Source organism: Elephas maximus, chromosome 4 (genome assembly GCF_024166365.1).
Source record: "Elephas maximus indicus isolate mEleMax1 chromosome 4, mEleMax1 primary haplotype, whole genome shotgun sequence".
NCBI classification, from domain to species: domain Eukaryota; kingdom Metazoa; phylum Chordata; class Mammalia; order Proboscidea; family Elephantidae; genus Elephas; species Elephas maximus.
The window spans coordinates 115,977,328-116,001,612 of NC_064822.1; the positions used below are offsets into that span (position 1 = coordinate 115,977,328).

Sequence of the window (24,285 nt, forward strand, 5' to 3'; positions counted from 1 at the left end):
CAGCCTCGGCGCCTGTCGCCTGGTAGTGGGACCGGAAGTTGTTCGGGGAAGGGGGGGACGACTGGAATGGGGGGGGCTTGTAGGGGGGGACCGGTCCCTCCTCAGGTGAAGTCGCTGATGGTGATGGAGCCGCCGCCACCGCTGAGCGCTCGGGCCCTGGCTCCGGCCAGTCTACCGCCGCCTCAGTGACCCCACTCCCCCCGCACTGGGCCGTCCGGGCCAGAGTGGGGGACCTCCGCCGCCCTACCCCCCTCTTCCCCAACACCATCCCCTTTCCCCCGCCCCCCCCCGCCTGCGCGCGCGCGGAGCAGCCTCAGGTGAGTAAGAGGCGGGGCTTGGGTGAAGCCCGGGGGTGGGGCATCGGCGGTGGGGGCGGGGCCTGAGGGGCTAGGGCGTGAAGCGATGGGAGACATAGGCGGGGGGGGGGGCGGGGGCTGGGGCGGGAGAGAAGGAGTCCGGCTAGGGCGGGAGGGGGAACGGGGGTTGGCGCGAGGCTCCAGGACCGAGGGGAAGTAGCAAGGAGCTGTTTTTTTTGGGGGGGGGGCTCCTAAAAAGGCAGAGGATGGGTTAGGGCAAAGGACTGAGTACAAGCGGGGGGCTGGCGTGTGCAAAGCACCTTCGTAAGGTACAGCTGGAGAACAGAGTGGCACAGGGAAGAAATAAGCAGAGAGGGGACCCTGGGCCAAAAACAAGGGACTGGGGGTTTGGCTGAGAAGGTTGGAGAAAAAGGCATAATATGCCTAGGGAGGAAGGTGTGGGAGAGAATTAGCAGAGTGAGAAAATCATGTAGTAGAGAAGAAACTTAGGGTGGAATGAAAGGTGCGGTCTGGGGGTACTGTGTATGGTGAGAAGTCTAGGGAACCTGGAGAACAAGGCTGGAAAGGAAGACATTCACTGAATATGAGCTCTAAGAAAGAAATGTAACAGGGGAAGCCCTGGGGCGAGACATCCGGCGTAGAGACAGACTCGGGAAGCCAGCTCCCTATTTCCTGAAAATACTAAAACAGCCCTCCTCAGACTTCCTCACACAGTCCCATTCATCCTCAGTTACTTTCTTCTCTCTTGTCTGCTCCTTGGAAACCCTGTGGGGCAGTTCTGTTCTATCCTAAGGGTCGCTATGACTATGGCAAAGAGTTTGGTTTTGGTTTTATCTGCTAGTTGTGTGTGTGTGTGTGTTTTGTGACTGGTCCTATCTGGGGACAGTGGAATGTTTATTGGAACATGGGCTTTTAGATATGAGATGTTTAGGAAACTAAGTACCCCATGTCCTTTTCCAAGGTCAAGAATTTACTAACTGCTTACAGGAAGATTTGATGCATTACTAACCACTTTGTGTCAAGCTGTGCATACCTTCTTTAGCCTCAATCCCTTCTCTTATAAGCAAAACTATCTACTTTTGTGACTCTGATCCCCACCTACATGTGTGGTGGCTCCTTCTGTGCCCCTGTTTCCCCAGCCTGAACTCTCAAAACATCAGTGGTGGGCTTATTATGTCCCTAACTCAGTAACATGATCTCCCAGCTCTAGGCCTTCATCATCATGGCCAAGCAGATGACCACTGAGGTCTGGTTGTCTCCCCTTACTGATGATACTTGCTCACTGTGCCCTAAGCAAAGGTAAATATTCATATCCTTAGGAATCATTAAAATTAGATGTCTTACTACCTAGAATATTTCCACTTAAGATAATTAGATTCTAAGAATAAGGCCATATAAAAGCCCAAATCAGACAATCCTTGAAAGTCTAGCTTCTTGTTTGGTAGGGTGTGTGAGATGCCTAGCATCCCTATGAGCCTGCGAATAGGTCAGTGAATCTTGCTTTGTGGTATGTGGGGACTTCAGCCTTCCCTCTTAACAGCCAGAGAAACCAGACAACCCCATGGGTCCTGAGAAGAGTCAGAAGAATGGCTCCTTAGATAAAAACAAACCCTGAAAAGAAAATCTTACCAGGGGCAAGCAGAAGTCTCACTGGAGCTTCTGAAGTGGGCCTTAGGGTGGTGGAAACTGTGCTTAACTTGGCAGCTTCAGAATTATAGTTTATCCTAGTCAATAGATGTTGATGTCTCAAGCACGAAACAGTATTTTTTGCCCATTGAGTGCAGTTCAATTGCAGCTTCTGGGCAATCTCGTTTCTCTCAGGACTTGGCTCAGATACAACTCCTAAATTTTTTCCAGTGATAATACAACTGAAAGTTTCCTCCCTATTTCCTCTTAGTTTGAAATCTGCAGCTTGTACTGCCCAGCATGGGAAGAATACTACTCCACTTTTTACCCTACCCCTCCCAGTAGCCACAAAGGAATTATTTTCTCTCAAACTGGGAGAAAATCCCATCCCTTACACCCAACACACACACAGAAAATAGCCCCCCCAAAATAAAAGTACATTATTGTTGGGTAGGTATTTCTAGCCTCATTTTACTCTGTTGAAACAAACCCTGTGGGCATGGACAATGCCAGAGGCATAGGGACTCACTTTCTTTGTTGGTCTCTTAATCCTGCTAGAGAAGGCTTTGAATTCCAGACTGAATTTGATTTGCCTCCTCTTTTCAGAAGAGTAGCTGACTATATTGGAAACAGCCTTTCAAGGTTTATCAGAGGAAAGATCTAAGAAAGGGTAGTGCTGATACAAATGGCCTGGTCCCCTGGGGTAGCATCCACCTAGGCTCTGCTGGAATACATATACTGGAGGTAGTTCTTGAGCCAAGGAGCCCTGTTTCTACCATCGAGAGATTGAAAGAGTGTCTAGTTCGGCATTTTCTTCAGGCCCATAATCTCTGAAAAGAGAATGGAAAGGAGAGGACTATTTCTTCTCCCATCCATAAATCTTATGTTTCCACCTCAAGGTTTTAAGTCATTAAGATGCAGACCCCAACACTGTTAATTTCACACCCAAGAAAGGAAGCAACCAAGGTGGCCCCAAACATTCCAGCTGGGGCAAGATTTAACTTTGTGCTCCAATGGAAAGAACCATGGACTGGCAACCCAGGTTCTATTTGTCCTACTTCTGTTCCTAACCAGATAGGTAACTCTAAGCTTAGTTTCTTCTTCTGTTAAAAAAAAAAAAAGAGGTTGAAGATCATCTCTCAACTCCATTCCAGCTCCAAGATTCCCTAGACCCTGGAGCACCCCTGCCCCACCCAGGCCGACCACATCAGAAAGAGAGGCTTATCAAATTTGATTGTCAGAGCAAGATTCTCTGTTAGCTGAGGAGCCTGGAAACATCTTCCTGGACCAAATAAATGTGAGCTCTATTGATCAGCATGCATAAGGGAATTCTGGTGGGGACTACCACCAAAGGCAATTGTTCCTGTCTCTTTCACCTTTTTGCCATTCTGTGTCGGTCAGAATAGTTCACTGAATTTCCAAATAATCTCAGACTTCACTTGAGAGCTAACCCTGTTTTGGGCATCTTTGGCTTCAAGACGGAGGTTATTATAAAACTCAAACTGAACTCCCCTGCTCTGCTTTCCTCACCCCTGCCCAAACATACAACTGAACAGCAGTAACTTTCTGGGCCCTTTCTATAAATACAGGGCTTGTGTACTCAGGGGTATACCCCTGAAACCCGGAAAGTATTATCTCATGTGCATCAATCATAGTGACTTAAAGAGTATTTAACTTGGTCCTTTCCTTAGTCCCATAAATCCTGAAATAAGACATAGATGCAGAAGGATTGTCTCTCCTTCTACTCATAAGCCTTAGTCTTCTTTCTCTTCCACAGTCTGCCTGGGGAGGACAGGAAAGCAGAAAGGACAAGAGAAAAGATACATCCATCTGAGATCTAAAAGGAGACACTCAGGTGATATGGAAACATGACCGCACCTGGGCAGTGGGAAAATATCACCTGAGTGTCTCCTTTTAGATCTCAGATGGATGTATCTTTTCTCTTGTCCTTTCTGCTTATTTTAGATACTGGCCATTCCTAGGATGACCTGGGAATTCCTTCCCTCTGCATTGCTCAAGCCTTTGGATAATGAAGCTCAAGCTGTCTTCATCTGTGTTGCATGTTAGCAGAAGGTCACCATCTACAGCCTGGTGAAAAAATGAGTCAGACCTTTCAGCTGTAAAGACAAACTCATGAGCTGAGAAAAGATTGATGGATTTCCTCCAGAGGTTGACCCTAAAGATCATTTCAGAGCTGCAAATCGATTGATGTCTAGGTCTGTTTCCTAGAAAGGGGCATGCAGTCAGGTTGCAGACAATGCCTGCCTAACCCCACCTCACTCCCCAGCCCTTTATCCCTTGCCCCTCCTCATTATACAAAGCTCTGATAGAGAGCAGAGCCATCTGTGTGATTTCCACATGTTTTTGCTCAGATCTCATTCAGTTCAAGAAGGCAGAGACAGGAGAGTATAATGCTGTGTGGGTTTTGTCTACTTGTAGTACCTGAACTGCTCACACCCACAGCAAGTGGGAAGGTTCTGTCTTGTTAATGATCACTGAGTTCTACCTCAGATCCCAGATCCTATAGGAGACCAGAAGAAAATTTTCCACTTCTCTCTGTTGAAATTTGGGAATAAAAATCAAAAGGATGGCATGGATCCTTGCCACTCTTTCCACTTCCACCCCTTCTCCCCGACAACATTCTCCTCACTACTCTTGTACCCACTAAGCCAAATTGAGTGTGTTTTAAATTGCAATTTTGAAGTGTCACTGACTCAAACAGGATTCTTTGGAGGATTTGAAGAGCTTTAATTACTTGCGATGTCCATCTTATTTCAGGCCTTCGGAGCCATTACATAGAGAAAACTTGACTTTCTGTCATTTTTGTCACCAACAGTGCTGTGGCAATGCTTTCGTGCAGATGGAGAGGGTGGTAGCTGATGCCTGACCTACTCTTGGAAATCAGACCCTGGATTGGTCCTCACCCATTGCCTGTCAGAGAGTTTGGTGGGAAATCTGGAAGGGATGCCCGTTCCTGTTCATCTGTGATACTGTATTGGTGGGGAAAAGCCAGGACCATGGAGGACTCTTGTTATGGGACCAAGTAGATTCAGAAGAGCCGAGAAGGAAATCTTTGTCTCCAGAGGTTACTACGGCCAATATTCCCTCCCTCCTCACAGAGATACTTCCTTTTGAATTGGGAGACTGGCTGTTTCTGGTTGCTTTGTATTCACTCTCAGAGCTGAATTTACAGTGCATATGTGCTTTACCTCCATCACTGTTTTGTTTCCGTCTACGTTCCTTCCAAGATCTTTGAGCCAAACCTGTCTTGCATAACTAACTTCTCTCTCCTTGTACACCCTCCCCCTGTGGTGTTTCTCTCCAACTGGCACTGCATAATTTGACCCAGTTCCTCTAAGGAGACACTAAGGTTTAACTGCCTGATCATGGAAGGAGGTACTTTGCAGGGTGGGGAACAGGAAGGTTGGGAGAGATGCACCACCTGGAGACTTTAACAAAGACTGGAGTACATCTACTGATTTGCTCCTGGCTCTCAGAATGCCAGGATTGGGAACGACAGTCTCAATCCCCTCTTACTTCCACAGTCACCAACTTGACAGAGAGTCAAGCCACTAAAGACTGCCCAAGGGATGTCACAGAGCACCTGTTAGGAGCAATTAAGAAGCAGGAGAGCTCAGTTTACTGCTAGGAACAAAGTCCAACTCAGAAAACAACTCCTTCAGACCCTTCTGGAAATCTTTTTAGGGCCATTTGGGCAGGAGTCCAAGAATGAGACACACTTCCTCAGCCAGTACTAGCCAAATGCTACGGTTCAGCTACTCTGCTCACCACCTAGTGCTTGACTAGTCCTTGACTCATTGTCTTTCTCAGACACACACACACACACACAATTTCATTAACATTTCTCCCTGTAGAGCCAGCTTAACTTGCTCTTCCTTTTTAAGTAACAGATCCCCCTCCCATGGGGATCATACTAAAGGAAAAGATGCCTTAACTGATGTTACACCACACACACACACACACACGCACACAAAACCCAAACCCATTGCCAACAAGTTGATTCACAGCAACCCTATAGGACAGGGTAGAACTGCCCCATAGGGTTTTCCAAGGAGCAACTGGTGGATTCGAACTGGCAAAGTTTTTGGTTTGCAGCTAGGCTCTTTAACCACCATGCCACCAGTTAGAACCAAGGAAAAGCAAGAATATCCGTGAAGGCCTTGCTGTAGCCTGGCTTTTGAAAAGAAGCAATATGGTGTAACTGAAAGGGTACACCTCAGAGAGGCAGGAGACTTGTGTCCTTATTCTTGTTCCAGCCTCACCATGAGCCCTGGAACAAGTCATTTAACTGCTCTGAGCCTCAGTTTCTCCATACAGAAAATGGGGAAAATCCTGCTCACCTTTGCCTCTCCTGCGTGTGTGTGTGTGTGTGTAAGGGAAGTCACGTGGGTGGCACTTTGAGCTTCACAGCATTCTCACATTATAGGGCTAATGATTTAGAAATTAAAGTTGTCCCCTGAGTACCATATTGCCCTCCTTCATCTCTTGGCTTTCTGACCACCTCAAGTTTTGTGGCTAGTTCCAAAGGGTGTGAGTTCTCTAACCAAGGCTGTTGGGCTCTTCTAATCATTGCCCCTGAGGGAACTTTCAGGGAACCACTTATTGTGGCTTGGTGTAGCAGTCTGGTCCCAGAGCTCAGTCTGCTTCAGGGAGGATGTCAAAAAAGAGAAGCTGAAAATAAACTTAGAGAATTTTTTTCCACACCCAGGCCTCTGTAGAGACATAGGAATCTCTTTGATGAAATGTAAAGGAGAGTTGCTTGGTGAAGTGAAGGCAAGCCCGTGTTTCTCTTTCTCATGTGCTTTTTTAAAGGAGTATGGTCTCTCAGCACCAAACAAGAATGACAGGGAAAAAGTAAGGAAACGGATTCTTTTCCCCTGGCTGTCTCTCCCTCCTACCCATCACCATTTCTCTCAATATAGTATTACAAGTCTACCAAATTTTCCTCTATCTGTTTTGGTGAGATCCTTCGAAGAGACCAAGAATTCCAGTGGCAGCTCACGCTATTCCCCTGTCCCCACTCTTGCTTCCCAAAATCTGCCTCTGAGGTATTTATTTTTCATTAGATGAGTGGTGAAAGCAATTTTGGGTCTATATAAATTTCCAGCAAATAGATTTTTTTCTTCTCCCACAGGATCCTAAGTAGATAATTCATTGCAACAAACTATCACTTTTAATTGTTCTCAGTTCCTGATTGTTTAATATTCTACTGCCAATTACTGCTTGCCTTCTCTCAAATAGACTAACCTGTGTTTTAAATTGACTCTCCCCTCTTTTTCTCTATAAAAACAGGAAAGTAATTGACAAGAGGGTGGTGCAGCCGCTTAAAGGTTTAATTTGTTTATTACACCTTCAGGAGAGGACCCAGCACTGAGACCTGAGGTGGGCTGCTTGCCTCCTTCTTCTAGTTTCCTGCCACCCTCTCTCCCACTACAGACCCAAAAAAGAATCTCTTCAACGACTGAATCCAGCTTTCTTCCTCTTATCACAATAATAATAATAATTGCTGTTGAGTCAATTCCAACTCATGGCGACCCCATGTGTGTCAGAGTAGAACTGTGCTCCATAGGGTTTTCTTTTTTTTATAACTTATTTTATTTGTTGTTGTTGAGAATATACACAGCAAAACATACACTAATTCAACAGTTTCTACATGTACAACTCAGTGACATTGATTACATTCTTTGAGTTATATACAGTCATTCTCACCCTCCTTTCCTGAGTTGGCCCTCTCCCATTAAAATTAACTCAGTGTCCCCTAAATTTCCTATCTAATCTTTTGAGTTGCTGTTGTTAATTGGATCTCATACAGATGGATCTTAAAAGAGCATAATGCTCAAGGCAGACATTTTTTACTAGTTAAGGTAAGCTATTGTTTTGTTTTAAGACTTCAGGGGATAATTTTGGTTTAAGATTTAAAGACTATCTCAGAGCAACAGTTTCAGGGATTCATCCAGCCTCCATGGCTCCAGAAAGTCTGAATTCCATGAGAATGTGAAATTCTGTTCTGTGTTTTCCCCCTTCTGATCAGGATTTGTCTGTAGAATCTTTTATCAAAATGTTCAGTAATGGTACCCAGGCATCATGCGGTTCTTCTGGTCTCATGCCAAAGGAGGCACTTGTTCATGGAGGCAATTAACCACATATTCCATTTCCTCCTCCTATTCCTGACTCCTTCCTCTACTGCTCCAGGTGAATAGAGACCAATTGTTGTGCCTTGGATAGCCCCTTGCAAGCTTTTAAGACCCCAGCCACTACTCAACCAACTAGGAGGCAGAACAGAAGCACTAAGCATGTTATTAAGCCAATTAACTGGGATGTCCCGTGAAACCATGACCCGAAACCTAAAAACCAAGTAACCAAATCTCATGAGGTGTTTGGTTGTACATAAGTAGCCTGAGGCTCCATATGGTTTTCAGCGGCTGGTTTTTCAGAAGTAGACTGCCAAGCCTTTCTTCTGAGGTACCTCTGGGTGAACTTGTACCTCCAACCGTTTGGTTAGCAGTGAAGCATGTTAATTCACCATTTGTACCACCCAGTGACTCCCCTTTTATCACTACCTTACCCTAAACTAAGGTATAGAGCCTCTATGGGGGCTGTTTCTTTGCCACCTTAGGGCTGAAGTGTAACTTGTTTCCTTTCACATAGCATCAGCTCCACCTACAGGGAGAAAGTCTACTCTCAAAACACAATTCAATCAGAACCACTCTGGAATGAGAGTGTTTTCACCCTAGAGGCTGGGGAAGCCAGCAGAAGTTGTGGATTGGAGGAAACCTGCATTGTCTTTATCATCAGGACAGAGTACGAGGAGGTTTTCCTTCTTTAGGATAGAGTCAGATCAAGCTTAAATGATCCTTCGGGTTTCTTGCTAACTCAAGAATGTTAAGAGTATGTTCCCAGATCTGGTTTCTAATAGCAGCTATTTTTTCTTTCAGCAGAATCACTAAGATGGACATAGAAGACTGCAATGGCCGCTCCTATATGTCTGGTATGCTGTCTAATGGGTTCTGTTTGTAAGGGCCTGGGCAGGGCAGGGCAGGGAGCCTTCAACCTAGGCACAGAACCTCTAACTGCCCTCAACACAAAGCTGACACTCATGCTTGCTAGTATTTGATAATAATACACACTTGTTGCGATTTTATGTTCCCTAAAAGGTGATTTTCTTCCCCAGACTTCTTGGTGGCAGGGTAGGGAGAAGGGACTAGGAGGGGAATATGAGTAGAGACTGTCAGAGAGAAGGGTAATAGAAAAAGATGGAAGGAAGAAGTGCTTCCTTCTCCTGTGCTCTGAAGTCACCAGCCAAACATGAAATTCTGTCCTACGAGGTAGAGAGTGAAGCAGGGTGTCAAGCCTCTGAGGCCTGCCAGGGTCACTGGGTATGTCAGTGAAGTGGGTTAGAGTAATAAGCAGAAAAGATTAGTGGAGTCTGGCATGAACTGGACAGTACATGTCTCACCTCAAGGGGATGGCATCTGTTCAGCTGCCACCAGTCACTGCCATGCAGGAATGTGCATCCAGTGTGGCTAAAACCTCCAATTTTTCAAAATAAATGGATGTGTATAAATTTCCAGATTTTTATCTGGAATGTCACCATTTTAAAATACTGAATATTTTTAAAAATGCTCTATGGGGTAAGCCAAACTTATCAGTGGCTGAATTCAGCCAGTGGGCCACCAGTTTACATCCTTGGAAGTAGGCCTATTGAGCCCTATTCTCATTTCGCCCAGTCTTTTTCCATAATCTTAACGTGGTTTAGCTTTTCACACCTGTCAGATACCCTTCCTGAGACAGAAGAGATCTTTGCTTATAGTAGGAATGCTTTTAGAGATGTGGAAGTAATCAGGCTCCTCCCAAGGTTTAACAAGGTAGAAAGAAACTAGGAACTTTATATGGCTCTATCTCTGAAAGTATAGAAAAGGGCTGAAGGTAGAGTTTGTCTCTAAGACAGAAAAAAAAAAAAAATTTTTTTTTTTTTTTAACCATTAGAATGCCAGGACAGAAAATGATTAAGAGGCAAGGGAAGACAGGATTGGTTTTTGACATGAAGAGTATCCCCATCAGAAATCCAAGGACCACTGTGGAAATTATCTGTAGCTTTATTTTTAACTCTAAAGTGGGACCAATGCAGGAATTATTAGCCTGAGCTAAGAGAAACAGCAAGATGGGTCAGACACACATGGCAATACCTGGGTAATGTAAGGGAAGATACTGAATCTGACCCCATTCTCATTTAAGAAAGGAAGGAGAAGAAGGGGTCCATTAACTTACCACACAGATTTTCTCCCCACCCCAATCTTTATCTTTCAGTGGAAACTGAGTTGCTCAAACCTAGTTCATGCAATTATTGACCAAGCAGCCCTTGCCCCAAGTTTTCTGGGACTGTGAAATATTTAAGAGAACCTTAGTAGAAGGGATCCAGGGGTAGGCAGCCCAAAGTGTCATGGCCCCTCCCACTCCCAAATTCTTGGAATCAGAAAAATCTAGTCTTCCGAAGTAGGTCAGCACATCAGTGTGCAACTCCTTTAGAAGGGAAGGAGCAGAGGCCTTGTCCTGATAGAGGACAGATTCATCCAGGGCTGTCGGCTGCTGGGGCCCCAGGGGCACAAGAGGGGAGGGAAGGTGGGAAGACTGTACCAGTGTTTTTGCCTAGAATCTGAAAGGGCTCAGGGCCACAGAGCAGTACTAGCCTGGAACCAGACAGTGCTGGGCCCTCACAGCTGGGAAGGAAGAGGCTGTCAGTCCCCACATCTGAGAGTAACCTACCTCCTGGAAAAGGAGGGAAAGGAGTGTCTGAGTTTGGTGGGGGAGGGGCTTTCTGCTACTCTGAGAGCCTTGAAGCTGCCCTATGTCCTGGGCCCCATGACCTCTGGGGCCTTGGCTTTCCCAGCTGGCAGAGGATTGGGCCTTCCCTGCTGCCCCCCCCCCCCCCCCCCCCCCCCGCCACCACCCTTTTCCCTCCCACCGTGTAGGCCCATCCATCTCTCTCTCTCTCTCTTGCACACACTTGCCTCGCTCAGGCATTTGTTGTGCAGTTCCTCTTTGTCTGCTGGGCACGAGGGCAACGGCATCTGCCTCCCCCTCCTTGTGCACACCCCTACTCCCACCCCTTCACTGGCTTGGGAGAGGGATGCTTTAGCCTAGCACACACCCCCTTACACACATATACATTCTCTCCAGCCCCCTCCCCAAGCACATCCAAGCGCGCTCACTCACGCTCCCGCGCTCACTCACTCACATTCTCATTCTCTCTCTCACACACACACACACACTCACACTCACACACTCACTCACACACATACACCCTGGGCTGAGCTCTTCTCGCTGGCTGCAGCCGTGGGCCCCTGCTCACCGTGCCGCTGCCGCTGCCTGCGAAATGACGGCGGTTCCCCTCACTTCCAGGAATCCACGCTTCCTGGAAGGTGAGTGGCTGGGCTCACCCCTGCCTGCCACCGAGACGCAGACATGCACACACCACCCGCACTCCCTCGCCGTTTCCAAGGCGGCGGCCGTGCTCGCACCCCAGGGTCTCACCGGCAAGGGAAGGATAATGTAAGTTCAGGCAGAAGGCGGCTAGTGGAGGGGGGGACGGGGGGTACCGGGGCTAGGGAGCCAATTCTGTAACAACTCCCAAGCCTGAGGAGAGGGAGAGGATGGGGGCTGTGTGTGTGTGTGGCGGGGGGGAGGGGGCGTTCCTCCTTACACTTGCGGAGGATGAGAAAGGGTGTTTGGCGTTGCTAAGCAAAGACGGTGACTTGGACAGTAGAAGCTAGTGGTGACATCTTGATTAGGCCTTAGGGACAGATGAAGAGCTGCCCAGGGTGAAATGCCGAGACAGGCCTGGGTGGGAATGGGGAGCGGAGAGAATCGAGGTGGGAAAGAGGAGCTTTGGCAGCAGCCGCCTCAGCCTGGAACAGAGATCTGAGGGGTCTCAGCCTCCTCCCCACAATAGACCTGGGGATGGGCGGCTTTCTTTGCTCTTGTGCCCACTGTTCCCAGCTAGCAGGATAGCATCCTGCTACCCAGGAGCCCATGGTCAAGAAACAGAAAACAGTTATGGTGAGGTTCCTTGCAGAGAAGTGTGGAGGTTCAGGGCTTTCTCCCACCTCCTGGCTATTCCCTGGAGGTAGCCAGTCTTTGAAGGAATGGAGAAAAGGCTGTAAGAAGGGAGGGCTCCTCTCCTTCAACATGTGAAACACATTTAGCTTGTAGGCTGTTTGCCCTGCACCTTTCTTTCCCTCCTGCTTTTCTGCCCTTTACCCACCTCCTACCTCCCCTGATATGAACCTCATGATTTTGCCTTGCCCTCTGGGGGTTTGGCCAATCTATGATGACTTTGACCAAGAAAATTTCTCAGACCTGACAGCAGCCTTAATTCTTGGCTTTGACAGTCTGGGATTTCTTGGGAGTCCCAGGCATTTGAAATTCCCTCACTGGGGTTTCTGGGGCTGAGAAAGTAACTGCTGAACTTCCTAAATCTGACTCTAGTCCCTTTCACCCTCTGGCTAGAATGCAAATCCCTGGAGCCCCAGAAAGACTTTCCGACCCCTGGAACTGATTCATTTTTATATATCAGCCCCATAAAAGTAGACTTGAGCCTGCTTTCTCTCTTACCTTTATCCTAGAGAGGGTAAGAGCATCAGAGAGCCACTTGGACTACTGGTAGATTCTGGAGGAGCCTGCTGTTCCTCTTCCTTAATAGGGAGAACCACAAAAATGTTTTCCACTTAATATTCTTGAATATCCCTTTAAAGATATTTTCCCATATCATAAGCCTCTGGTGCTGCGAGGCAACCTCAATTAGGAGGCTAGGACCGGCTTGTTTCCAGGAAGCTCACTCCTCCTTTTAGATAGAGTCAAAGGCTCAGTTCCAAGGCTCAGAGCCCTGTTTTTCCCCCATGACTAACATCAAATGATTTAGGGTAAATCAGCACTAACATTTGAAAAGGGATGAGAAGATACCCTTTCAGCCCTTCCAACCTTAGTAAACCCAACATTTAGCCAAAGGACATGTTTTAAAACTCAGTTTGAGTCTACAAGTCTAAACCCACAACTCTGAGATGCTCACTTCATGATGTATGTGGTTCTGATTTCAGGTAACCTTTTTTTTTTTTTTTTAATAACCATGGCTCACCTAAAGAGTCCCAGTTGGGGAAACTGAGTTTTAAGCCCCATGGCTTTTTCTACAGATAGATAGGGAGCAAATTTTCTCAGGCTTTGAAGGGATAGAATGGGGGAATTGGGACTTTTAGGAAAGGATATGAATGAGAAATGGTCCCAAAGTCCTGAGTGGTTGTTTTCTTCCCACTGACCAAAGCTGGACAGGGATCCCTCAGGAGGGTGTGTTCCGGATTTCTTGCCTCAGGCCCAAGACTCCAACCATTTTATAATGGAATCTTTATTTTGTGAAAGTAAGTATGTGCATAGTTGGGCAATTGGGTAAAGTATTAACAGGTGGACTTCAGGGAATGGATTTTAGGGTTTGTCTATTTCTCTATTCCATAATTAGGCCTGTATGCACACATCCATGCATGTTCATGTTAGAGATAATGTATGAGGCTATGTGTATCTCAGTAGGTGTGTTCTCTTTGAGTTGGTCTACATATGTGGTATGTGTTTGTGTATATATGTTTGTCTACATGTGTTTTTGTTCACCTGTTTATTTGTACAGAAGATTGTGGGGAGGAGGGATTTTTTAAAAACACATTCATATCTTCAAGTATGTCATCTGATTTTTAAAAGCATACATGAAACGCTCAAAATGCACTTTTACAAAGCTATCTGTCAATAAATTAAAGTGAAAATATTGGAGTAAACTGATTATATAACTATCAAGGGAACATCAAGTAGTAAATATTTGATCAGAATCAGACCAGATAGGAGGCTTTCTAGTCAAATTTTTGCTGCATTTAGAAAGTCTTCATGGGCCCAACTCTCCCCCACCGAGGCAGCAACTCCCAATTGGCTATGTAATTGGTAGTTAAGAACACAGGCTTTAGTATCTGCAGTCAGATCCCAGTTGTACCGCTACTGGCAATGTGACCTTACACAAGTAACATAACCCTTTTGTGCCTTAGTTTCCTCATCTGCAAAATTAACCTACTTCATTGGGTTGTTTTAAAGATTAAATGAGATAATTCATTTAAAATGCATAGAATACCTGGTACAGATGAAGTACTCAATGTTAGCTACTACCGTTATTATTACTATTATTATCATTAGATTCAGGGACAATTCCAGCTGCCCTTCCTGCAGATCCCGAACCTGGTGTTGGGGGCTCCGGAGAGGAACAGTAGGGAAGAACGTCTGTCCTGAGCCGCCTCCCTCCTGAGGCCCCCATTTTCCTCTCCGCCCTGGCCCGCCCAGCCCCAGCCCTGCTTCCTGTGGACGTCAGGCAGTGATGCTCTTCCCCTCAGGCCTAGATAAAGGTAGGGTGGGCAAGGCCCAGCCATTGAGCTCGCGGAAGTCAGCACCGGGCACCCAGGCCGGTGGGGGCACAAGGTATGATGTTGCCAATGGCACTGCCTTGTACGTGGCTATAAAATGAATGTTTGTAGAATTTAACTGAAGTTTTTAAAGATGAGGCAGAAGACAGTATACGGCTCTAGCTCCAGCTTCACCTGCTGTCTCGTTCTTTCCTCCAAGGTAGCGGGGACTCATCTCTGGAGAAGGAGTTCCTCGGGGCCCCAGTGGGGCCCTCAGTGAGCACCCCCAACAGCCAACACTCTTCTCCCAGTCGCTCACTCAGTGGTAAGTACACCTTCCTATCCCGTCCTGTCACTAGGCACTCCATTTGCTTTTGGCCCTTGATTCGCCGCCCATTGGCAACCATTTCCCCATCATTGCCTCACTCTGGCTTCCTGCTCAGAGTCTTTAGAAGCACTAAGGAGCTCAGTGTCCAGGGTTTTCCTGGCTTCTGAAACGAGGGTGAATGGTCACTGCTAGATTAGAATGCAATTAAAAGAGACATGGGTGGGATTAAAGTAAAGGCTCTAAAGAGAAATTCTAGAATTGGAGAAGCAGGTAGATACTCACTAGCAGAAGCTAGACAGGAAATAAAGAATAGAAGGACCTTTCCATCCCCTTCCTCACCCACCATTCTCTTGCCCAGACAGGGTCCCTAAGACTGCCCCTCCCCAGCTAGCCCTAGATCTGTGACAGTCTCTAAATGGTTGGAACAGCCAGGAATGTAGGTCAGGGCTAGAGTCAAAGCCTTCTCCTTGTTGGCCCCTCCCTCCTTTACTCCCCCCATCCTGGAATTTTATGGAGGGGAGATAGAGAGGTTCAGTCCTCTGGGGTGGAAGAATAATATAAGGCATGTCTGTCTTTCAGTTTTGCTGCCTCTTTAGCCTGCTGTCCCTTCAGTTTTCCTAGAATTATTTTCCCGCCACTGTTACTTGTTGGCTTCCTGCCCAGGGCCAAGCCAGACATCTTTCTTAATGACAAAAGAGTGGAGGAAAAGACTCCCCTTAGCTTCCTTCTCTAATGACAGAAGACATCTTATGTACCCTGAGTTTTTTCTCTTGAAGCCTATTTGCCTAGTGTGTGGGAGAGAAGGAAACAGTTGCTTCAGGTCTCAGCAGGACCCCGATATGCCTACTTAGAATACTAGGATGTTGGCCCATTTTAAGGCCTAAATATTTCGGGGCCTGGAGACAGCCTCCTGGACTTCAGGAGTGCCATTCTGGCCTGGGAAAAGGTTCACCTGTCTGTCTGTCTCTGTCCTAAACACCAATCCACCCTCCAGCCAACTCCATCAAGGTGGAGATGTACAGCGATGAGGAGTCAAGCAGACTGCTGGGGCCAGATGAGCGGCTCCTGGAGAAGGACGACAGTGTGATTGTGGAAGACTCATTGTCTGAGCCCCTGGGCTACTGTGACGGGAGTGGCCCAGAGCCTCATTCCCCTGGTGGTATCCGGCTGCCCAATGGCAAGCTCAAGTGTGATGTCTGTGGCATGGTCTGCATTGGACCCAATGTGCTCATGGTGCACAAGCGTAGCCACACTGGTGAGTAAGCCAGAGGGGTTCAGTAATGAGAGGGTTGAAGGAGGCCACGCTGAGAGTGGTGTGGCCTCAGGAAGGGAAGGGTCTCTTCCAGCACTGTTTCTGGCTAATAAAATAAAAGGGGGGTAGAACTCGGACCCTCCTCAACACCTGTACTTCTGGTCACTTCCCTCAGTTGTTGTTATAATAAAAAGCTAAGAACAATTTTTTTCAGGACATGGGGTTGGGGGAGGTGTTGTGGCCTCAAGAACAATCCTGGTTATTTGGGCCCTCCCACCTCATGGGAAGAAAAAAAGGAAAACAGATACCTCCTCTTCCCAGCTTCCCCAGGCTTTGGACTTCTAGAGCAGAGCAGGTCCTGTGGGGCTCAGTTTTTCATATAAGTTTTGGCCCAGTGTTCCAGGCCTGCTGCCCCTCTCCCTGCCACACCTTCCCAAGGAACCTTGTCTTCAAGGGATCTTTATAAATCAGGATTTGTGGGTGTGGGCACAGCACTGCCCTCAGAAATGTGTTCTGAGGACCTTCCCTTGGGTGGGAGGGGGCAGAGGGTGGGGGACTAGGTTCAACCTTCAAAGTTCCTCACACCCAGTCTTCTGGGATCTGATCTTTTACTTGCAGGTGAGAGGCCCTTCCACTGCAATCAGTGTGGTGCCTCCTTCACCCAGAAGGGCAACCTGCTGCGCCACATCAAGCTGCACTCTGGGGAGAAGCCCTTCAAATGCCCCTTCTGCAACTATGCCTGCCGCCGACGCGATGCGCTCACTGGCCACCTCCGCACCCACTCAGGTCAGTAACCAGTCCAGTGGGAGAGAAGAGGGAGGGAGGCTCCAGCACAGCCAGTAAATAGAGCTCAGCATCTTCAGTATTTGGGGAGTTGCAGTATCTGTCATTGAGAAGGGGAGAGCACTTAGAGAGCAGATAGGGTCGTCCTGCCTCTCTAACCGCTCCCCTTGGGAGCAGGGGATTTTGGGGGACTCTTTGATGGGGTATTTTACGTCTGCCACACTCTGTGACATACAGCAAAGGCAACACAAGCAACGGTCTTGGCTTATAACTGTCAACCTCCCTGACTTTTGCTTTTTAAAGTTCATGCTGACAGCATCTGTGCCCCTTCACTCCCCACTTCTGAGCCCCAGGGAAACCCTTCTGCCCACTCCCACATGCTCCAGGCCCACACCTGCCATCATCTTCACCCTACCCCACTGACACCAGAGGTCTCGAGCAATGACTGTCTGTCTTCATTACTTCTTACTGGTTCCCTGTAAATATCCATGCCCCACCCTGAGCTGGATAAAAGGGAGCGTAGGACCTCCAAATAGAAAAAGAGTATCCACTTCTATTCCACATCCCAAGAAGGATGGGCAAGTCCAAAGCAAGAACAAGTCCAGAGGGTGCCTGCAGGTCTGTGTCTGGACCAGCGCCAGGGAACTGGATTAACAAGGTTTTCCAGTCCAGCCAAGACAGTTGATCAGTATCTGTCCGAATCGCTGGACAGATACCGCTCTTCAGGTGTTTACCGAGTTTTAAGCTTTTGGCTTGGACTTGGGAAGGGGCCAGGAGCTGAGCTGGTAGGAAGGAGGGCGCCTTAGATTAGGAAAAGGCAGGAAGGAGGGAAAAGGGGAAAGAATAGCATAGGGTCTGTCCTTGGAAACTTTCCTCAGTATTTTTTTCTTTTCTTAAACTTTCCTGGGCCAGGATTGAAGGGCCAGTGCAGTCACCTCACCATTGTCTACTTTCTCCAGCCATCTACCTGGTTCTAGACTCCCTCACCTTGGAGCTGGGATCTCTTTATCTCTATGTGTATATGGAGAAACAGGGAGAGAGACCATCATTAATTCATGATTTATAATATACAAAGCATTTCACTTGTGTCACCTCATGTGATCCTCGTAACAATCCAAAAACAAAAAAACCTGTTGTCGTCCAGTGGATTCTGACTCAAAGCGATCCCACAGGACAGAGTAGAACTGCCCCGTAGGGTTTCCAAGGAGTGGCTGGTGGATTCAAACTGCTGACCTTTGGTTAACAGCTGAGCTTTTAACCACTGTGCCACCAGGGCTCCTAATAATCCAAGGTGGATGTTATTATCCCCATTTTGCTGACAAGGAAACTGAACAACAACAAAAAATCTGCCAGTCACCTAACTATTCCTTAGCCTAGCTGGAATCCCATCCAGGTCCTGTGCCAGAGGTTGGTGCTCTTTTTCCTCAGAAGAGGGGCAGCTCCCCCTGTTGGTTTGGAACAAGGATTGTTTGGCCCCTAAAACTCTTAAAAAAAAGTGAAACGAGCTGGGTGGATTTTTTATGTTGTTCTGTGGGAGATTATTAGGGACAGAAGCAAATACAGATATACTACTGGGTCCCATCTCTGTGAGATTCTGTCTATTACAACCTACACTATAAGAAAAAAGGGGCTGAGGAATCATTCCTGTCCTAGATGTGAAACCATTTCCCCAACAGTCTCGGGTAGACGGAACCATGGCATTCATCTCATCCCCAAAATACTAGGGTTTACAGAACAAGAGCAAAATGGCAGTAGATTGAGTTCGCAAGGTCCAGTTAGGGTGTAGGGGGCAGGTGAATAGTAATTACCAGCCCCCTGGAGATGCCTTCTCCTGTCTCCCTGTTCAGTAGTAGCAAGATACATAAAATGTACAATACCTTGTTTCTCTTAGCTCTTTTCTCTCCTCTCATAAATATCTCTTAAGAGTTGTCTTTAAAGGAAGAGTCAATCTCAGTTTTCCCAATTATTTTTTCTTCAGTAGAAACGAGATCTTTAATATCCGTTCTTTATTAAAGGAAAAAAAAAAAAAACATGCCAAAGCTTTTTTCTTCTTTATTTTCTTCTCTGTTCATTTATTCTTTTCTCTTTTCAGAATTTCTCTTATCAGTGATGGTTTTTCAGGGGATCTCATGGTATCTCAGTGTAGAGAGGAGTGTAGAGAAACAGGAAGGAAGAGAAAATAAGCAGTAAGACCAGGCTCCCCACACTGGCAGATTTAAAGGGTTCTCATTTCTGTCACCCCAGCCCATCAATTTCCCCCAAACCAAAAGGTAGTTCGTGAGCAAAAAATCCCCTTGTCTGATAAACAGCAGTTACACCCACCTGCCACATGGAAAGGTTAAACCACAGCCTGGGCCCCAGACTCAGATATCCTGGGGTGGGGCCAGCCTGTCTGCCAGGGACAATCTCCTGCAAAGTCCCTGGGTCCTCACTTGCCTTGAGCAGCAACTTGGCCATCTTGAGGCCCACCACCAATCCAAAGCTGTATGTCCTGGGATTCCCTTCTCCTCCCATAGCTGCATATTAGCCTTATTTGTGTCATGGTTGCACCTGAAGCTGGGGAAGGGAAAGCAAACTGAATTCAACTTAGCAACATCCCTTCCTCCTCCGATCAGTGTACATTTGCTTCTGGATGATTCTGGGGACCGAGGGCACTGGGAGAAATGACTCTGATGCTATTTCTCTCCTCTCTCCCCCAAGTCTCCTCCCCAACAGTGGGCAAGCCCTATAAGTGTAACTACTGTGGCCGGAGCTACAAACAGCAGAGTACCCTGGAGGAGCACAAGGAACGATGCCACAACTACCTGCAGAGTCTCAGCACTGAAGCCCAAGCTCTGGCTGGCCAACCAGGTGGGACTGTGGGCAGGACTATGGGGGAGTTGAGGGCAGGGCCAGAGGGAGTGCAGGACAAGGGTGATTCCAGCACCTCCCCAACAAAGGGATGAAGTCTGTGGACTAGGAGACAGTTACCCAGTAAATCCGCCGAGCACCTTACTGCAAGCACCCCAGTTGGTGAAGGGTCCTTTAGTAGGTGCTGTAATGAGCTCCATAGGTAGGGGAAGATACGGTCTTTGTTCCCAGTGTAGTGAAAGAGAGAGAACACACAAGGAAGTGTAAAATAAAGGGTCAAATGGATATAACTGACCCCAAATTATCTCAAACGTTACTGGGATGAGTGCTAGGTAGGGTAAAGTAAGCACAACCCAGTTTTCCAGGCATAGCGTATGACCATCCTTGGCTGTAACATTCCAGGGCAAGGCTGCTGGGCCAGTGCCACCCCAACTCAGTTGCTACAACTCTGTCCCCACTGCCTCCACACTAGGTGATGAGATACGTGACCTGGAGATGGTGCCAGACTCCATGCTGCACTCATCCTCTGAGCGGCCAACTTTCATTGATCGTCTGGCCAACAGCCTCACCAAACGCAAGCGTTCTACCCCTCAGAAGTTTGTAGGTAAGAGTCCAGTTGGAGAGGATACATCAGCTTTATGCCACAGCTCATCTAAATCTGAGCTCTGGTAGCCATTAGACCAATTGGGTCTGGAGATTTGTTGAAGAAAAGAAAGGTCTGGTGGTCTCTGGTGCTCAGAGTCTATCCCCAGAACAGGAGGGGAGTGCAGAGGGAGAATGTACTTCGAGAGGGTGAAGAGGGGCTCGTGTTGAGGACTCTTGTGGTGGTTGTAAGGGAAGGGGAGCAGGGTGCCTCAGACTCTCCTAATTTTTGAGAATAGCAATCTATGTGGGCTGTGAGAAGGGCCACTAGAGTCAGAGAAAGGAAGTGAGTACGTGGTTCCCCCGCCTGGCCCCGTTCATTAGCTTTCTAAGGACTCTCAGGCTTTTGTTGTCATGAAGGAAGTATTAAATATCAGTGGGCTGGGACTGAATCCTCCTCTAAGACTGCAGCCTAGAGTCAGGGAACAACCCACAGAGGCCCTTACCCCTGAGGGAATTAAATGAGGCATGGTAAATACTGTTACATCCTGCCCCATGGGTAAGAAAACAAAGAAGTAATCCTGGGGAGCATAGGGATTCTCCAAATCCAGCCCTGCTGAGACCCACTTCTCCACAGGTGAAAAGCAGATGCGCTTCAGCCTCTCGGACCTCCCCTATGATGTGAACTCGGGTGGCTATGAGAAGGATGTGGAGTTGGTGGCACACCATGGCCTGGAACCTGGCTTTGGAGGTTCTCTGGCCTTTGTGGGGGCAGAGCATCTGCGTCCCCTTCGCCTTCCACCTACCAGCTGCATCTCAGAACTCACGCCCGTCATCAGCTCTGTCTACACCCAGATGCAGCCCCTCCCCAGTCGGCTGGAGCTCCCAGGGTCCCGAGAAGCAGGTGAGGGACCTGAGGACCTGGCCGATGGAGGCCCCCTCCTCTACCATGCTCGAGGTCCCCTGAATGACCCTGGGGCATCCCCCAGCAATGGCTGCCAGGACTCCACAGATACAGAGAGCAACCACGAAGATCGGGTTGGGGGGGTGGTATCCCTCCCTCAGGGTCCCCCACCTCAACCACCTCCCACCATTGTGGTGGGCCGGCCCAGTCCTGCCTACGCCAAAGAGGATCCCAAGCCACAGGAGGGGTTACCACGGAGCACCCCAGGCCCCTCCAAGGAAGTGCTTCGGGTGGTAGGCGAGAGCGGTGAGCCCGTGAAGGCCTTCAAGTGTGAGCACTGCCGCATCCTCTTCCTGGACCACGTCATGTTCACTATCCACATGGGCTGCCATGGCTTCAGAGACCCTTTCGAGTGCAACATCTGTGGTTACCACAGCCAGGACCGGTATGAGTTCTCTTCCCATATTGTACGGGGGGAGCATAAGGTGGGCTAGTGACCTCTACCCCTCCCTTCAGTCCACCACTCTATTGCCCTATCTACAGGTGTCTAGCCCTGTACCCACCACACCCAAGGAGTTTTGCTTTTAGCCCCCACCACTGGCTACCTGACTTCACACCTGCCCCTGATTCCTCTTCACTTCTTTCTTCTCCTCTACCCTGACTTATTTAAGCATCGTGATGAAACACGTCTTTCCTTTTGTTTCCCCTTTTTCTCTTCTCTTCTCATCCTAGCATACTTGCTGAGTTATTTATTAAGATAATTTTTATTTTTGCCTTTTTTTTTTCCAACTTGTATCAGTCACTTGCCACTCTCCCACCCTCCCACTCACAGTCCCTTCCACTTAAGCCTAAATTTTCTCTTTGATCCAGCTTCCTGCAACAGCCCCGAGTGTAGGAAGCTCCTCTTAGTATTAAGAGACCTTGGGCTTCTTGCTTTAAGTCCTCACCCTTTACATTATCTGATTCATCATTTTTGATGTTGATACCTCCCTCTGGCCCTGTCTTAGCTCTGTGGCATTATATCTCCTCTCTGGGACCCTTCAACCTGGTACTCCATACCTCTTGTGCCCTCTCACCTTGGCAGCTTGCACTATTCTCAAACGAATAAAGAACTTCCTCATTTGGAAGTAGGAGGGGCTGAAGAAATTCTCCCCAGGCACCATGGGACTGAGGGTCCTCTAATATTCCCCTAATAATATGAATTCCCATAGCCCACATTCAGGATCTCCCTCTAGGATGTGATATATCTCTTTTGTGTCCTCGAACAGCCCTCAGTACTGCTCTAGTCTCCTCAACCTGCCAGTCTACTCAGTGGTGGTTTTTCTCTCGTTGGAATGCCCCCATTTTATCTTCTCAGGGGCCAAGGCTAGGTCTGCAGCCTTCTGTCTCTGACACATTGGGAGCCACAGGTGCCTAACTGGGAGCCAGGGCATGGGAAGAAGGTGGGCCAAGATTTTTCTTTCTCCCCCACCTCTCAAACCTCTTCACTCTAGTGACCTTCCTAGTCTCTCAGGGGCTCCTTTAGTGCCCATCCTATAGAACTAGCAGGTTGCTGCCTGATGACAAGGGGTACCTCAATCCCTCAGTCATGCTGCCTTCTCCTCCCCACCCCCCACAGGATTCACCCTGTCATTCCCGGGCTCCTGGGCCCTGTTCTTAGGGTCAGTGACAGGGAGAAAAGGGTGTATCTTTTCCCTCTTCTAATTTTCAGTGTAACCAAAAATTATCCCCAGATGAGCAAGGGCACATGCCCCTCACCCCATCCCACCCATCCCAGCAAGAATGGGATGTGCACAACTGGACCAGGGTCATCCTTTACTGCCTCCTTCTACAGTTAGCTCCCAGACATAAGGAAAGAGGGGATACACTCCTGGCTACTGCAGAGACCCCTGGGTACCCCAGGATTAGTGAGAAGGGGGCAGGAGGAGATACAACTCCACTGGAAATGAAGGTCTCTTTCTGTAAGAGTTCCCTGCCCAAGGCCACAGCCATCCCACTCTCTGCTTCCTTGAGATTCAAACCAAAGGCTGTTTTTCTATGTTTAAAGGAAAAAAAAAAAAGTAAAAACCAAACGTAACACCTCACAAGTTTTAACACTTGGTCCTTCTTTGTCTCTCCTATTCTCTTCTCCTCTTTTCCCTTCCATCTTTCTTTCCACATGTCCTTTCCTTATTGGCGCTTTTGCCTCCTACTTTTCTCACTCCCTATCAGGGATATTTTGGGGGGATGGTAAAGGGTTGGCTAAAAACAGACCCTGGGATTGGGGCTCTTAAGGGCTCTGGAAAGAGTCTGCCTTACCCTTTTATGGGAAGGGAGACCCTAAAAATTTTTCTCTTCTTCCTTTTTCTCCCCATTATGTGGTCTCCCCAGGAAAAACCAGATTGGCTGGGACAGGCATTGTGGGGTGATTGTTCCCCCTTGACAACATAGCAATAAACAGATGCTGCCAAGGGCAAGAGGATGGGGGAGTTAGCTCAGAGGAGAGTGGTCTCTAGAGGAGGGAAGAATCTTCTTAACAGCACCCTCAGGGTACTGGCTCCTTGTTTCGGAGTGGCAGCAGAGCTGAGGTTAATATCTGGGGTTCTCCTCAACTATTCTGGCTACTGAGCCCCTTCCTGCTAGGCCTACCCCCTACCACCTCTTCTATGTCTGCTGTGTATTTGGTGACACCTCATAAGGACTAGTAGTCCCTTCTTGGGTATCAGAGCCTTAGAGTGTTCCTATCCCCTCCCCCAGTCAACTTTGGCACCTGTAATGTCTGGAACATGAAGGACTATGCCCTGAGGCTATACTTGGGCCCAGGAGAGCGGAGACTGGAAGGGTAAGACCAGGTGCTAAGGAGGGGAGAAAGGGACACTCTGTCTCTCTCCAGACCATCACTGCACTTTAACCAGGGTCTTAGGTACAAAATCCTACTTTCCAGAGCTTTCTAGCTCTGCAACCTCAAACATCCTCATGCTCTCTCCCAGCTCTTTTGCATAAAAACAAAAAACAAACAAAAAAAAAAAACATTGAAACCCACAAGGAGAAAAGAGGTGTTTTCCTTTTGTATTGATATTCAAAATCAACACCACAAAAAAAATTTCTAAATAGACACTTTTCCAGACCTTTGTTTTTTCGTGTCAGTGTCCAAGCTGCAGAAGGGATTTTGTAGCACTTCTGGCAGCTTCTTTCCTGTGTACATTATATATATATATATA

At 47.8% G+C, this 24,285-nt stretch overlaps 1 protein-coding gene across 13 annotated transcripts; it reads left to right on the plus strand.

Annotated features, from left to right (window-relative positions):
* Positions 1 to 81: 81 nt before the first annotated feature.
* On the plus strand, positions 82 to 24,285 carry IKZF4 (IKAROS family zinc finger 4). 13 transcript variants are annotated; one of them, XM_049883528.1, is made up of 10 exons: positions 582 to 5,028; positions 7,257 to 8,952; positions 11,364 to 11,513; positions 13,279 to 13,372; positions 14,607 to 14,711; positions 15,709 to 15,969; positions 16,585 to 16,752; positions 19,450 to 19,599; positions 20,072 to 20,203; positions 20,819 to 24,285. In XM_049883528.1, the coding sequence occupies exons 3-10, from the start codon at positions 11,427 to 11,429 to the stop codon at positions 21,577 to 21,579; spliced, it is 1,758 nt and encodes a 585-aa protein (XP_049739485.1). In that variant the 5' UTR covers positions 582 to 5,028; positions 7,257 to 8,952; positions 11,364 to 11,426; the 3' UTR covers positions 21,580 to 24,285. The 13 variants fall into 13 exon arrangements, with proteins under 13 accessions (XP_049739481.1, XP_049739485.1, XP_049739480.1 ...); XM_049883523.1 differs by lacking the exons at positions 11,364 to 11,513; positions 13,279 to 13,372 and having other exon boundaries at positions 7,257 to 7,346; positions 8,903 to 8,952; XM_049883519.1 differs by lacking the exons at positions 11,364 to 11,513; positions 13,279 to 13,372 and having other exon boundaries at positions 582 to 4,159; positions 4,780 to 5,028.